Below are 16,382 nucleotides of genomic sequence, written 5' to 3'. Positions count from 1 at the left end.
GAGAAGCTTTATAGTTTTACTAGTGTTTTCAAAATTCTGCACGCACCTAGAAAGTTTCCTACAGCCTTTAAGTGGTCTAGTGTGATCACTTTATGCCAAAGGAGCCATATGAACTACCACCACGAGCTCCATAGATACCCGAATACCTGAGCTGACAAAGAATCTCCTCCAGCAGCTTACAGTGTGGGATCTACAGCACGCGGCTGAGCAAAACTGATTGTCCCAAGTGGGATGCAAAAATACATACAGACATCAACATACATACATACCCACCATGTAATTTGGTACAACGGGATTGGATCAGTGGATTCGAGAGGTTGGTACTGAGGTCCCTCACACTCCCTTTACACGTGGCTTGTGAGATTTACTTTGGATCAGATACAGCCTGATTCCTTGGGATGAACATCTGCACTATGGACGTGGAGCAAAGCTTTCTGAAGGGAAGAAACTTCAGATGCATGCTTGTGGAGGGAGGTGGTCCACAGACTGGTTGGGAAACTGAAGTTCCCATCCAGAGCTAGAGCATATTTGATGGGTTTTTGAAACACAGGTTCTAGCTGAGCTGCCTGTGTGAGGGATTTAGTTCATATGTATTAAAACCACTTCTACCCTGAACCAGCATGTAGTAAATGAAAACAATCTGGGGATTCACTTCAGACCTGTGCTATTGCTCCAAACCAAAGCATTAATGCAAGACATTCATAAATGCTAACCAGTTCATTCTCTGAAAGGAGAAACAAAGACAACAATCGCAGACTCAAGACAACAGAATCACTTGTCATCAGCTGACTCACATACACTGCTGGAGATTTTTGCACAGCTATCCCTGCACTGAGCTCAAACATCCATATTTGACTATAAAATGTTCCAAGACATGTATCAGAGCCTTGGTTTTAAAATATCAAAAGAAGCAGAATGCCCCGCTTCCCTTCCTCAGATAACTAAAGAGGTTTGGTTTACACACTTATTCCTGAAAGTATAATTTTTCATTACATCGCTAACTTAAGAATATACATGTACCTTCAACTCTGGATGATAACACACTTCTCCACAGACATTTTCATGCTTTTTACATTCTAATGAGATGCACATTCCGTTACTTTTGCTGGTCCTTGGAGTCTTTGATGGGGTACACCTCTGCCATGCTTTACGTAAGAGTTCATATCCCAGGATAATGCCATTTGGCTGTCCTGGTGATGCCCAGTTGATTTGAAGAGATCTACAATAAGCAGAAAATGAACACCTGTTAAATTACTCAAAGTATTATGCTGCTATGAGTACTTCCATTAAAGGATTAGCATATAGTAGTTCCATATTATACCAGTTCCCATGGAGTGAAATATTTTGAAGTGTCCAAAATGTCCCTCTGGATGTTGAAGTTCACCGCTGCTTTAACAATCAAAAGGTGTAAAAAGTTTGAAAAAAGTGTCAATATGTGATAATACTCTGGGAAAATAAATCATACATGCAATCAAAGTCCTTAAAGATTACTATTTAAAAGACATCTCATTCACACATCCGGAAACTTATGTGTAATAAACTTTCCAGTATTTTACTCGTTTCATTTCAGTGGTAGGAGAAAGGAATCAGTATGCCTTCCTGGCTCTATGGCAAAGGCATACATGAGCTATTGTCACGCCTGACATGACCGCTCCATTCTCCGACAGGAACCTGGTAGAGGATGCAAAAGACCACTAACTGCCCTCTGAGCTGTCGCCAGTGCAGCTTACTCACATTGTGCTCAGTCACCATTTAGAAGAGATTTGGATTCATCTTGCCTTTTCCCTGCTTTCAAAAATATTATACAAAAATGTATGTTGCCATGAAATGTATCCTTAAGCACAGATTTAAAAGAACTCATGACAGCATCAGTAAGCACTAGTTCTGTTCTGTGCTCAAATACTTTCATTGACATCAAATCAGAAGTTAAAAATGCACGTGTTTATCACAAGACTCAAGACTTCTGACTTTAAGAGCAAAAGTATGACTGTAGCAGCCTGCAAAGGACTGTAAACCAAAATCCTGTTGTTGATTTCAGGTTTCATACCAGACCATCATCAGTTTAAGGAAGAAAGTATCTTAAGGGAAAAATCATGTTAAACTGTAGCATGCCTGTCACTACTAAAAATGTGCAGATACTGGCTCCAAAATCTCACTTAATATTACAAATTTTAAAAAAAGTATATATAATAATAATAACAGTAATAATAATAATAATCTGATTGCTTGTTAGAAGAAGAAATACATGTTGAGCTCTGCAGAAAAGGCAAAATGTTCAAATCATGGCATCAATTCTTCGGCCTACTTTGAAATTATTTTAGAGAGAAATATGATGTAATTTCTTTCATAATCACTCTGGAATGTTGCATAAGACAAATTCTTTCACCATGACTCTCTTTGGGTAGAGAGAAGGAGATCGCAATGCTACACGCAGATCAATAGAGGGACTGACAACATTGCATAGTACATGCTTAGGCTCCAAGTACCTCTTTGTAATCTCCATGTCCCAATTACACAGCCACTGCCAGAATGCCAGTGACATCATAAATTAGCATTAATTTAAAGTGAAAATGTTACAGTGAAACAGCAGCTGCTGAGATAAACTTTGACATCTTAACAGAATAAGGAATAACTGACTTATTATTTCACTTCCTTGAGGTATAAACAGAGGAATACACACAGCAGCAAGCCTTTGCAGAACAGGAATTAGTGTCACCTATGAAGGAATAACTCCATAGGTGACTTGCAGAGTCACCATTATCATTCCAAGGTCTTAATCTGAGCTATAGATTTTGTTCTATATTCTCTACATGGCTTTTTTGTATCCACTACATATTCTACTGCATGCACATGAACATACACGCATACATGTACACACCTGTCTACATTTACATAATGTTACAAGACCCAGATCTCTCTTGATCCCGGCTTTAACACCAGACCATGAACATTTTTAACACTTCTTGTTAAAAAGACCTTACACCTGCTATAAACTTGTATACTCAGCTTCCCATCCTGTAAGGATGTACAGACCTCTCGCAGAAGTCTGCTAAGAAAGGCTAAAGACAAAAATAAGAAACTACTCAATTGTACAGTTAAATACATCTCCTAATCAGTGTTTATAAATATGCAAAGGGTGAGTGAAAGGAGGATGGAGCCAGGCTCTTCTCTGTGACATCCAGTGATAGAACAAGGGGCAATGGGTTCAAGCTGGAACATAGGAGGTTCCACTTGAATATGAGAAAAAACTTCTTCACGGTGAGGGTGACAGAGCACTGGAACAGGCTGCCCAGAGAGGTTGTGGAGTCTCCTTCTCTGGAGACATTCAAAGCCCGCCTGGATGCGTTCTTGTGTGATCTGATCTAGGTGTCCTGCTCCGGCAGGGGGATTGGACTAGATGATCTTTCGAGGTCCCTTCCAATCTCTAACATTCTGTGATTCTGTGACCTAACTTAAAAACATAAAAGCAAGAAAATATACTGTATAAGCTTCAGAAAAAAAATTAAAAAATATGGAAAAGAAGGGTAGTAAGCCAATCTTTATAAATGCCATTGCAACGCTCTCCTGGTCTTTGCACAGTATAGATCACAGGAGCAAAGAAAACATTTCCAGACATATTTTTGAATTATTTGTTCTCTTCAAGTTTCATTCAGACTCTCAAGGGTATATTTTCAACGTATTGTGCCAGTTTTTGCAGTTTTGCAAGTCATATATCTCTCCAAAATAACTTCAAATTAGGCCTAAGAATTGAGGCAATGATTTGAACATTTTGCCTTTTCTGCAGAGCTCAGCATGTATTTCTTTCACAGAAAAATCACAAGATTCACCCGACATCCTTAAGACAGGGAAAACAACTATTATTAACAATCAGAGGGTGAAATACTTTCCTCATCAGAAGTTCACACATACTGAGCTACTGCTTCAGCATTATTGTGCAGGAGTTAACTACCTGCTGGTTCACGGACTGCAGCGCTAACTTCATTAGAGAGGCAGTATGACATAGGACATCAAGTCCGGTAAATAGCATTACACTTCTATTGTTGACACAAACTTATTTGTGAAATCCTTCTGTGCCTTGTTTTTCCTATTACTGAAGTAGGCAGAGCAATCAGGTTTCCTCCACGGGACCACTGCCTAGGACACCTCAGGTAAGGTGCAGTAGAACTAAGCATACTTGACCAGCCTGACCTTGTGTGTTTCCTGGACACACCGGTTGGACATGACTCCACAGCAACCTTGCCCAGCATTTCATATTTATTCCCATAGTTATTGGATCCCTTTCTTTATTTGTACTTTCTACCCACTTTACCAGTACAGAAAATCAGACTTACTGGTCCCCAGATCCCTTTGGAGAAATCTGCACTTCATTGTCTCATCTTCCACTCCTTCAGTACCAAGACCAATCTGAAGGATTTTTTACACAGCACAGTAGTTGACACTTCCATATTTGAGCTCCTTTAGAACCAAGCAAATACCATCATCCCAACAATTTATTACTATGTGTTTTATCCAATTGTTCTAAAATCTTCCTCACCAACATGTTAATCTGAGGTAGTTTCTCCAGCTCATTCACTCACAAACAGCATCTGATACAGAAATCTTCTCAGGCTCCATGATACTGAACTTCAAACCAAATAATTCACCCAGCTTTTCTCCCATGGCTCTATCTTCTTTGAGCTTTCTGTTACACCCTGACCATGGCTGCTGGTTGCCCTAAGGTACATAAAGGGGCCTTTTCTCTTCCTTCATGGAGCTCTGAAGGATTTCCCCTAGTTTTCAGAACCATCACCCTTTCAATTAAGCACTGAACAGAATTTCTGGCAGGGTACATCTGCATCGTGCTTCAGTTTTTGAAAGGAACAAAGCTGCTACTAAGTACTGTTATTGGGGAAAAACTAACTGTGCTGTATTACACAGAACAAGAGAAAGAAGAAAAAGATTTTAAAGGGAAATGAACTATTTCCCAACACAGCACAAGAACCTAATGCATTACACAGACTTAAAGTTAGTATCCACATGCATACAACAAAATAAAACAAAACAAAATTAAAAAAAAAAAACACAAAAACCCCCATACTTGATTTAAATAGGCTTTATTTCTACCAAAAGATAGCCAATGTCCCACCCCTTCCAAAAAACCAAAATCCACATGAGAAACATAACAAACCAGAACCTGACTTAGAACTTCAGGACTGGGTCCCATACTGTTTTCTATTTGAAGTTTGGTATTATAAAATAATAATTCCACGACTGCGACCTTTTGTGCCAAGTTTCAGCCTGAAGCTGAGTTATTAACTGTAAGGGGTGGAATAGTAAGGTATTTATAATGGCTCCGGAGGTATAACCTTCATTAGAACAACGTGGATGGAGCTGCTATCAGAAAGACTTCTAAAAAGTTGGTGGGTGAAATTATAATTTATGTCATGCAGCACCTTGAGGCAAATTTTAAAACAATTATTTGTGAATGCTACAAAGACATTATCCTACAGCATTCTCATCAATAATACAGCCCCCAAAACTGATTCAGGAGAGGGAAAAACACCATGATTCCAATTAAAGACAATAAACTGCACAGTCTGTATTATATCTCAGGTTTCCCGTGAGCCTATAATCTAGAAATGCCTTTTTTCTCTGTCTGATGACAGATATGTATTAAAATGTCCTCTTGTCTACACAACCTGGTTTTTTTTTGCCCAAGCTTTTTCTTTTATGGGGGATAAATAAGTAAAATTCATATTCAGCCCAGCACCTCCTGAAGCTGTCAGCTGCAGTGTTTGTCATATTTCAATCAAAGCTGAAGCCAGCCAGTCGTTTTCATACTGCACAATCCCTACATACTCGAGGACCAGAATTAATGAATTAGCTATTGATTAAATTCCACTCTAGCAAATCCACCGTGGCAAATAAATGAACTACCCGGGGCACGTGTAGGCCATGGCCAGACATGTCCGGGCAATCGATCAGTAGTTAGTATTCTTTTGGGATATAAGAACAGCTGATGATAATATGACATGTAGGAAAAGGCAGTGTAGAAACAGAGTCTGTTTCTAGCTGAGCAGATTAGAAAGTAGTAAGGCATTTTTGATCCTTTTGCATTTACGTGTTATGACATATTTAGTCTATATATAATAGGAGAAACACGCATAAGTGTTTGCTGTACAGACAATACAGACAAAGGCATACATAAGTTAAAGCCAAGGGCAAAAGATGAGATCCTGAATTGAGTTCTTATCACCAAACAAGCTTTAACTGTATCTGTATGTGTAACAGAAAAATAGCAAGCTTAATTTCACCCTTATACAGAAACAAATGCTCAATTGGGAAAAAATTTAGAAATTATAAACAGCAAACCAACGTCCTGAAGAGACTGGAGAAGAAAATCCATTCTTCTGGCCTTTTCTGAAGGCTCAGATGTTAGATTTTTGTTATTTAAAAAAATGGGGTTTTTTCTTCCTATAAAAGAAACACTGCTAACAAGCACACTCCATTAGAAGTGTAATAAAATCATGTGAACAATAACATAAACAGAGGAGACGAACTGTTTTACTGTTGGTGTAATTCTGAAAAATGTGCTAGCGAGCTTAGTTTGAGACTGTCTTTGGAAGATATTAACTCCCGAAGAATCACTGTATATGCTCCTATTTGGCAGCTTCTAAGGACTGCAAATCTGATGCTCACTTTCCAATTAAGAAGTTTGCCCATGCCTGTGGATGTAGTGGATAGACACATTGCAAACAGTGGTTCAAGGAGACATAGATATGCATGCCTTTTAAGATAGCTTACTAATTCCTACTGTTGTGATGGGTGACTTTTTTTTTACTCACAATTATTCTAAGTCTCCATTATCAGCATCACATTGCTCCTGAGCATTAATCTTCCTCTTCTTAACTGACAGCAAAATGTGATAATTTTCATTCCTCTACACTTCTCTTAACCACATCCGCTTATGCTTTATTTATTATCGCAGCTCAGTGATACCCAAATGGGGATGTACAATCAACCAAGGGTGAGATTTCTTCCACTGTTCTTTTGGCCAAAAACTCCAAGACCAAAAATAACAACCATGAAAAATGTTTTCAAAGTGTATTCCAAATTCTTTTATGCACCTTACTCAACTGAGAGAAGACAACCTTGCATTCTGGTCCCCATTCCAGCCACAAATCGCTCTGATATATGAAAGCCACCTATAGCATAGTACCTTGAGCCAATTATGTGAATAATGGGTGCTGACAGCTGCTTTGGCTCATCTTCCACTGTTGTAATCTGGGTCCCATTGCTTCTCACACAGGCATACACCGTGCAGGCTTCAATCTGATGAAAGAAGAACAAGATTTTCAATTATTCAGCTCCAGAAATGATTCAGCTCTGCTACTTGTTTAGACTTCCCTCTTCACCCAAGGTTTTATATTCTTTTCTATTTAACAGATTACATACTGCCAGGAAAATACCGCAACTTTGAGAGAAGTGTGTGTGTGTGTGTGTGTGTGTGTGTGTGTATATATATATATATATATATACATGTATCAGGGAAATACTGCGCTGTATCACATTTTCCCACATTTTTTCAAAAAAGGGGTATGTGCAGCCCTCTGGCACTAATTGCTGTTCTTTACTAAATTATCACCAACAGAGTTGCAGTGAATTTTTTCTTCTGTATTTACATGAAGAATCTGGTACACAACACTGAAAAAAAACATACTTTGATTTGGGGTCTTGAGTAAGTTTTCTACACCTACCACATATTCTGACATAAAAATAAGGATAACTTTTCCTTAATATTTTCTATTCCTTCATGTCTATTCAGGAAAATTATGCCAAAAGTGAAAAATGCAACTAAAAATCATACATTTTATTATGAAAAAAAGCCACAGAAATAGAAATTTATTCCTTCAATTCTTGGGATTAAACTAAGGAGAAGCAAAGTGAAATAGCTAGTGAAGGATGGCAACCTTGTTTCTGTATTGTCAGCAGAGAAGTTACTCAAAATAAAAGAGCACAAAAAAAAAAAAAAAAGAACGAAAATGCAGGAAGATTACCAGTGAGATGCACGTGCATCCAAGATAATATTGTTTCCAGGAAAAGAAGAAAAAGAATCAAAAGAAAAAAATGAAAACCATCTTATTCTCGTTTTACCTATCCCATTGATGCAAATATAAGTCCAGCATAAAGACTGGGAAAGCAGAAGAGAAGAATAATTAACATCTCAAGCAACAGAAGGTGGCCACGGTAAATTAATAGAGAGGGTCTGTAAGTGAGGCAGTACACTGAATTTGCATTGTTATTGAGAAAAGACAAATGTATTTCCAAGCAACATTCAGAAAGTCCTATGTGTATTCATGGATGGAGGTTTGCTGTTTCAAAGGGGCTGGAACACAGAAATCTGTTACGGTATGCCTGCCTGTGATGTTTATTTATAGCATGTAGGAACTGGATGCAAATTTTCAGAACGAAGTATGCACAGTCCTGCTACTAAGTCCTTCTCATATATAACACAAACAGAACCTGAACAAAATAGACAGGAATAGTTACAATTAAGTGTCAAACTGCATTTCTTGAATATATTAATACAACTCAAGGATAGAAAGATAGTTTTGGTTTTTTTTTGATTCTGCACACAGTATTTTGCTTTTCATTAGATATGTGAATAGAGAGGCAAAAATAGAGAAAGGGAAAAGCAAAGAAGAAAATATTGTACTTATTAGTAGCAAAAAAAAAGTATTGCTATGATTTCAGATATCATCTCTGCTTCTTCCTCAGAAAGATAAGGAGAAAAAAAAAACTATAAAAGGATGACAAATGCAATACCATTATTTCTCTGTGCTGATATATTATGCATGCCTGATGTTTCTAAAACAATTGCAATTTTCTTTTAATGAGTAGGAGTAGAATCTTTGCCTCTTTGTAATATATGTTGGGGCTTTGCTAATGTTGTAGCACAGAGCATTTAGGGGAAAGTAAATGGAGCTTTGATGGTTTGAAAAAAGATAATGGAAATCTGTATTATGAAAAGTGTACACAGACCTAAAATATGCTGAAAATAAATTTATGCCTTCTATGTATATACATACAAACATCAGTGCAAATACATGCCCATGTATGTAAAGAAAATCATGAAACTATTTTGCTCTGAAATACAAATATTTTATGTAAAATGAATGTATATTACACAACCCAGAGAAGACATTCTAACCTGTATATCGTATACAGTGAACGGAGACAAATCTGCTAAAAGAAAGGAGCCCGGCTCGTTCATTCCAGTCTTGTACTGCTTATTATTTACATAGATAGAGTACTCTGTGACAACACCATTCGGGTTTGAAGGCGATGTCCAGATGACACGTACAGCTGTACTGTTGATGATGACAACCTCTGGAGGGAACATGCCCTCAGGCTCTAGAAATAAAGGAAGAAACTGAATAAACTCCAGCTGTCTCTGCAAAAGCACTTGTTTAACCAAATGCAGATTAGTATTTAGGTTTAGCAAAGGGTTCACTGCTTATCTGCTTTCCTCTGATGAAGTTATCACAGTCTGTAGTCTTCTGTAAATTGGCTTATTATACTCTCAGTTAGAAACCATGAGAGCTGATGGTAAAATGCTTTATAGCAGCAGCACAGTGTCAATCATCAGTAGTATGTGGCCAGTGAGATATGATGGTAAATTATTCACTCATCTGCACTGCCAACATACAAACATTATTTTTATGTCTCCCCAATCCTAATCCTTCCAATAAAAAGAGAAAAACAGAGCATTTTGCTTTTAAAGCAAAACCTGAGACCAAAATACTTTACGCCTGGTGGAACATGACGTTATCAGCCTCATAGCTGAAGCACTATGAAGCAATATGCAATACTGCCATCATGTAAATGGTTTTGAATGTTGATTACTATAGGTAATGATGAAGTCTAACACTTATTTAAAAAGAAAAAACCCAACACCTTCCTTAGCGTTAAATTACATAATTATCTAAGCATGTCTGAAATAACCATGCAAAGACCTATTTTTATCATAAGAACCCATCTTTACCAGTTGAAAAATTATCCTTGCAATGGTTTCTATTTTATAAACAAAAGGTGCTGACCTTTGGCATGAGAAAGGAAATGGAATCCTTACTTAAAGTGCTTTGCTAATGACCTGGAACACTTGCTTCTGAGGTAATGATATTGTAATGTTTATAATGAGACTTTCTAAAGCAAAAATATTAGGAAGACTATTCTAAACACATTTTGGATTCAAAATTTTCTTTTTATTTTATTCCTCCTCCCCTCCCCTGCACTTGCCCACTGACATAGAAATGACTCAAAAATTTTTCTTTGAGGCTGAACTTACACCTAGGGTTTCTGGTGACTCATGAAAGGCCCTGTGTATGACTGTCATGTCAAAAGCATATCGCTTCACAAAGCAAATCTTTTAAAAAACCCATTAACTGTTTCTAAATTCCACCATTTATTGATATGAACTCAGTTCCAAACTTAGTGCAGACAGATAGGAATATACAGGAGAAGATGAGAACAAACTGGGTTAATATCTGCTATTAGAGCTTTTGCTTCTGTCTCTGTGGGATGGTTTATTGATCTACCACATGATGACAAGCAGCACTTAAGCATTTTAGCGTTTTAGCCCTTTTTCCTTTTATACCGGAAATTTTATAATGGAAGGATGACTGATCTCAACCCTAACAAAAATCAATCAATTTCATTCTCAGATTTTAAGCCAAGCTGCATTCACTGCTAACCAACCTCCATCTGAGGTAGTCACACGCACAACTTCACTGCTGATGCCGTGGGCTCCGTTAAAAACTTGAAAAAATATCTGATACTCTGTGTTGGGCTGCAAATCACCTATGACCACAGAGTTTACATCAGCCTGGATCCTCAGAGATCTTCTGTCATCAGTAGAATTCAAGAAGAGGGTGTAATATGCAACATCTCCTTGCAAATCTTGTAGTGCTAAGAAAAGAAAGGAAAAACATTGGGAGATCAGCTGGGAAGTACTCAGTCAGCAAGTTTTTATCAACAACATTTATTGTGAAGAGAAAAGCACATTTTATGCAGACCCCCTTATTTAAAAAAAAAAAAAGCAAAGATTCCATCAAGTGCCTTCAATTTCACCCTTGTAAACAGAGATGCAGACTGCTCTTTTAACCTTGTCAAAATTGTTACCAGTTCATCATCCTATTTAATACTGAAGAAAGCTTTCTGTCTCTAGACATCCCCATGATGACAATGGAATCTGCGAAGTAAACAACAGGTGAAACCCACTGCTAGCAGTGGTGCATGGACCTTGCAGCTTGCCACTGGGAAAGGATGGCTTTCACCCAGATAGAGCAATGTGGTTTGCCCACTTCCTTCTAAGGCACTAGTTTAAGATGGAAACCTCAAAGATTTTTTTCACTTTTTGCTCCTTCCCTTCAAAAAAAAAAAAAAAAAAACCAAAACGTCCCTACCCCATCCCAAAAATACTGAATTCCTGTGTTAGTCCTCTAGCCACGAATAAGGGGCATGTGTCTATGTCTTAAATTACAGTTACATTCAACTTTACACAGATGACCTTTCTGCCAGAGTGAAAATTACAATCTACGTGTTATTATTTTAGAACAAGCATGATAGCATCATCTACATGGAAACCTGTAATATACTCCAAAGCATTATATTTACAGGGGAAAAACACAACTCCTCATGTTTCTTCCTAAAACGTGTTTTGCTCAGCACTAGTTTCCCCAGTGAAAGGAAGAAAAAAACCCAACAAACCAGTACGATTTTCTGGCTACAGGGAAGGACATTCATTGGTCTGAGCTGGTGGGTAAATCAGGACTGCAGGCAAGCCTTGCTTCTCCATTTTAGTAACCCAGATATAGTCTGTATCTTATCTGTCCTTTGTCAAACAGTCTAAGTTCAGATCTGATCAAATGCAACTGCGTTTCTAGTAGGCACCAAGATGAAAAGAATAATTATGACACTGACACATATTGCTTTAGATGACACACTGTACCACTGAACAGGACGCAACTGACTGGGAAATAGCATTGATAAAAGCCAAAAGCATATTTTCAGATTTAATAGTACAGCTTTGTCACAGAAATTCTTAAGAGTGATATTTGTTATTGTTAAGTGGTACAAGTGTCAAATCCTTAGAAGTCCGAAACCATCAGTACGTTTTCCAGAAAAAGAAAGTTAGCGAGGCAACTGACATTAAGGACTTCAAGTTCCCAAAGAAAGCAAGAAAATAATTTCAAAAACTAATACTACAAGACAATGAAACCTAGGTATACAAAATAGTTAATATGCTTATTGCAACATAAGAAGTAATAAAACATGATAAGGTTTTCAAATAATGAATGGCCCTTAGTGTTTAACCTTTGCATTCACAAACATATATGAAGAAAATTTCTAAGGTATGAATGAACATAAAACCAGATTGCATTACCTACATCGAGAAGGTCAGGGGTTTAGATTACTAAGGTAATGAAACTTCAGGGAGCTGCTTCAGATCTATTACATTTGTCAGTTTTTATAAGCATGCTTACTTCAGGCATGCAATTATAAAATAAAGAGACTACATTTGTTGTAATTCAGCACCCAATCCTTATAAAATCATTTGCATGTAAGTCATGAAGAAATTCCCCACTGCTGTATTAGCAAACCAACTAGAGAAAATGGCTAAATTCATTTGAAGGAGCATAGCAAAAAGAGAGAGAAAGGGGATCCTCTCATCCTGAAGGAATGTATATGTAAACTTCCATGCAAAGATATGAAATATACCACAACGACAACAGGATTTTGCGTACTGATACCTTACAGATCTCTCATGAGTTTACACTATTTCTTCACTTCACTATTCTCATTCTGCAGAAATAGCATATAACAAATTCAAACATGACTGAGAAATAGCAAAATGTGCAGGTTTTTTTCCTATTTCTTTCCTCACCTTTCAAGGACACTTAGGTATATGATAAATCAAGACAAGGACTGTGTTTCCTATGAGAGCAAGGCAGGCCAACGTAAGTGATGGCAAGTTAACATCTAGTTACTGGAATAAATACTAAGCACACTTACTTGGTTTGGACCATTCCACCTCTACAGCAGTGTGATTAACAGCACGTGCAACGAGGATACTTCCTTTCTCTGGTAATCCCGCTAATGTAGTAGCTATCACTTCCTCGCTTGATGTATAACCTACCTCGTTGTGCACTATGAGCTTGTACTCGTATGTTGTGTACCTACGACATTTTAAAAATAATTAAATGGAATGAAAAATGCAGACACAGAAACATTTGCTGCAAACCTTCTGCCTGTGCCAAAGTTTTGTTGTTTCTCCTGCCCCAGTCCGAAAAATTCAGCTGCATGGTTTGCACCAATGAAGACTCTAGAAGAGGTGTCTATTCTTTGGAAATAATTCAGCACGATTAACATGGTAACCAAAATAAAACACATTCTTTTACTTCGTGGTTGTAGCTTCTGAGGTGTTGAGAGATTATAGCTCAATTCAATATGTAATTACAGCAGTGGCAACCTGCCAAAATTTGGATCAGAATTTAATCAAATGAGGCTTTTTTCCTCTTTTGGGAAACCCATTGATTTTAACTTGCAGTCTCATTTGTAAAACCTATTCACCACACAGCCAGGACCTTCCCACTACAAAAACGTCCAAATGAAGTGCTTAGGAATGTAAACTCATTTAATAAAGTAATTTTCTTCAGAACTGTGTATGTTCAACTTACAGATTTACTAAATACTTTGCGTATATTTAGTAAACCAAGTGACTGTCACTCCATAATTTCTTCATATATCAAATGGCATATTAATGTATTTTAAATGAGATTTCATAATCTCAAAATTAATTGCATCATAAAAAGCCGCCCACAAAACTGTGCAGTCAGAGAAACACAGGATCATCTTGTTCAAATTTTCACTGAAGCTGCAGCACTTTGGGATAACCATCTACAAATGCAATAAAGAAACATACAGTAAATGCCTAATATTAGAGATTTTTCTACAAAAAGAAAAATCACTCACATAGTATATTTACTTTTTTTTTTTCTTTTACCGGTTTACTATAGCACTCTACATTATGCAACCATCTAGTCTGATTTTCAAAAGAGCTAAGCTTTAACAGTGCCACTGAGAAGAAAGCAAACTAATGGGAGCTCACTAGCTCCAACGGTAATGATAAGCATCGTAGAAGAACAGTGTCAATGTACATAGCACATCTTATTTCCCTCTCTGCACTTTCTGTCACTTGCAGACATGTAGTATTCTCTTGGCCACTGTAGCACAGATGCAATCAAAGATGAATGGAATCTATTCTTGCCATTTAATGATCAGAATTTGAGATTCATTCTCTGATCCATATTTCCAACAATGAAAGTAAAAGAAATTTGGCTTAGCCTGCCAGAAATAAAAAAGCCATCTGAAAAAAAAAAATCATTGTGGAAACAGACTGCTGGCAGGAACATAACAAAAATTCAATAATTCTGAAACATGCTTAAAACATGACACAAATGAAAATAAATGCTGATACATAGATTTTCTTTCTGTGAAAAATGAGGCTTGAGTCTCTCTGCAGCATCTTCTCTTCAGCCACAAACTCATCCCGCGTTGTTGACTGCAAAAACACAGCTGCAGGTTGCAGAACCTTCCCCAAAAGAAGTGTTCAGGTGTATCTGAGGGTTAGGCATACTTTTATGGCCACAGTTTATTCAACCCAAAAGGTTATTGTGCCTAATGACTTGCCACTGAGATCCTGACAGAATTTATTGCCCCCGCATGAAATGAGCAGTGACTTTCAGCAAGTAGGCAGCGACAAGCCAGAAGCAGTAGCCCTTGGCTTGGCTCAGTCTATACAAGAGCCAGGAGCAGAGGTCATATTCTGCTGGTTCACATTGTGCTCATGAGGGATGCTCACACAGGTTTTATCAAAGTAAGGAGAAGCAATGTAGAGGTATTGGACGGGCAACGATTAACACGCAGCGCTCAAAGCACGCCAGCACACAAGCACAGAGAACACGCACATCCTGAAACCATCCATGAGTGTTTTCCCAAGACTTTACCTACAAAAAAAAACCAATGCAGAAACTATGCTGAATCTTCTGTTACAGGTTCTTACTGTGTGCATTTGCTTGTCTTAAGGGTGGTAGCCTTTACTTCGAGATGCAGAAACTAAGGTTGATCAAGTGCAAATGCCTTGCTCTATATCACACAGTAGATCTGCAACATACTGAGAAGCAGAACCCACCCTCCATTTCCCCACTCTCAACACTCTGCATTTAACTATAATGAAGCTAACACAAAGCTCCTCTTAAATTAGATTTGCTGAGAGTGCGAGAAATACTCTTCTTGCCTTTGGAGATAGTAAAGCAATTGTTAATTTGCAATTTAAAACCAGGTAACAAAAACAATGCTGAAACCAAGCTAGGACTTTCAAACATTCATTCCGGCTGTGCTATGACTTTTGCCAACACACAAATCTACAGCACACGTGCACATAAATTAAATGTGTTTGATTACATGAGCATATCAATGCTAAAATTTCACAAGATCTTTATTTTCATTTGTTTTTCAGAGCAAAATAATATATCAGTCAAGAATGTCAGACTAATATTAAATCCCTGCATATTAGAATGATTAATACCAAAGATGATGACAAAAATATTTCATTACATAATTAATATGTTCACTACATAAAGACACAAGAAATACTTTGAACTATTAAACATACACTGTACAAAATGCCAGCATTTGTTTTTATAGTTTTTGTAATCTCACCTGCTAAGACCCTTATCTTCATAAAACCACTGAGTTCCTGAGTAAATATTGTGCCACAGATTTAAATCTTCAGGGGGATTTGATGCAAGTGGTTGCTGGATTTTACGTCTCAGGAGCTCATATCTAACACAAAAGACAAGCAGAACACCAGGATTATCTCAACTAATGTTATTACACAAAAAAAAAAAAACCTGTTTTTTTTTTAAAGCCACACATTATTTTGTTTTTACAGCTGTAAACTTTCTGAGATAAACATTCTTTTGAATGTTTCACGATTTAAACCATTCGATTACTTTAAAAAACTACTTTGAAAATGGAAAATGAAGCACTTCGATTTGAAAGAATGAGTCTATTTAATGATTTACAGATTGTAAACTTGTGGAAATGCTACGAAGATCAAGTCCAAATAGCCCAGTAGCAGCAGTGTCTTATACAGACTTGACTGATGCCATCTGGTATGCACAGACTGCTCCAAAATATGAAATGACAATGCCTCTCCCTTGCAAATGTGCTGAAACATATAGCATTGCTCTTATTATTTTACTGGTAGTAGCAACTTAAGTGTACATTTGAATTTAACATGTGTTTGCAAATAACCACAATATAAATTCTGGATGACA

The 16,382-nt window shown here is 37.3% G+C and overlaps 1 protein-coding gene across 1 annotated transcript in view; it reads right to left on the bottom strand.

Annotated features, from left to right (window-relative positions):
• USH2A (Usher syndrome 2A (autosomal recessive, mild)) overlaps positions 1 to 16,382 on the bottom strand; it is a 132,634-nt gene that overhangs the window by 93,961 nt on the left and 22,291 nt on the right. The window contains exons 5-10 of the mRNA XM_010078723.1: positions 15,763 to 15,885; positions 13,054 to 13,217; positions 10,738 to 10,947; positions 9,191 to 9,393; positions 7,199 to 7,311; positions 1,021 to 1,219 (exon numbers count right to left, since the gene is read on the bottom strand). Coding sequence (XP_010077025.1) covers positions 1,021 to 1,219; positions 7,199 to 7,311; positions 9,191 to 9,393; positions 10,738 to 10,947; positions 13,054 to 13,217; positions 15,763 to 15,885 — 1,012 coding nt within the window. The remainder of the gene's footprint in view (positions 1 to 1,020; positions 1,220 to 7,198; positions 7,312 to 9,190; positions 9,394 to 10,737; positions 10,948 to 13,053; positions 13,218 to 15,762; positions 15,886 to 16,382) is intronic.

The sequence above is a fragment of the Pterocles gutturalis genome, unplaced genomic scaffold, assembly GCF_000699245.1.
Source record: "Pterocles gutturalis isolate BGI_N339 unplaced genomic scaffold, ASM69924v1 scaffold9333, whole genome shotgun sequence".
NCBI classification, from domain to species: Eukaryota; Metazoa; Chordata; class Aves; order Pterocliformes; family Pteroclidae; genus Pterocles; species Pterocles gutturalis.
Note: the sequence above shows the minus strand (reverse complement) of the source record. Positions and strands in the feature narration are given on the sequence as shown.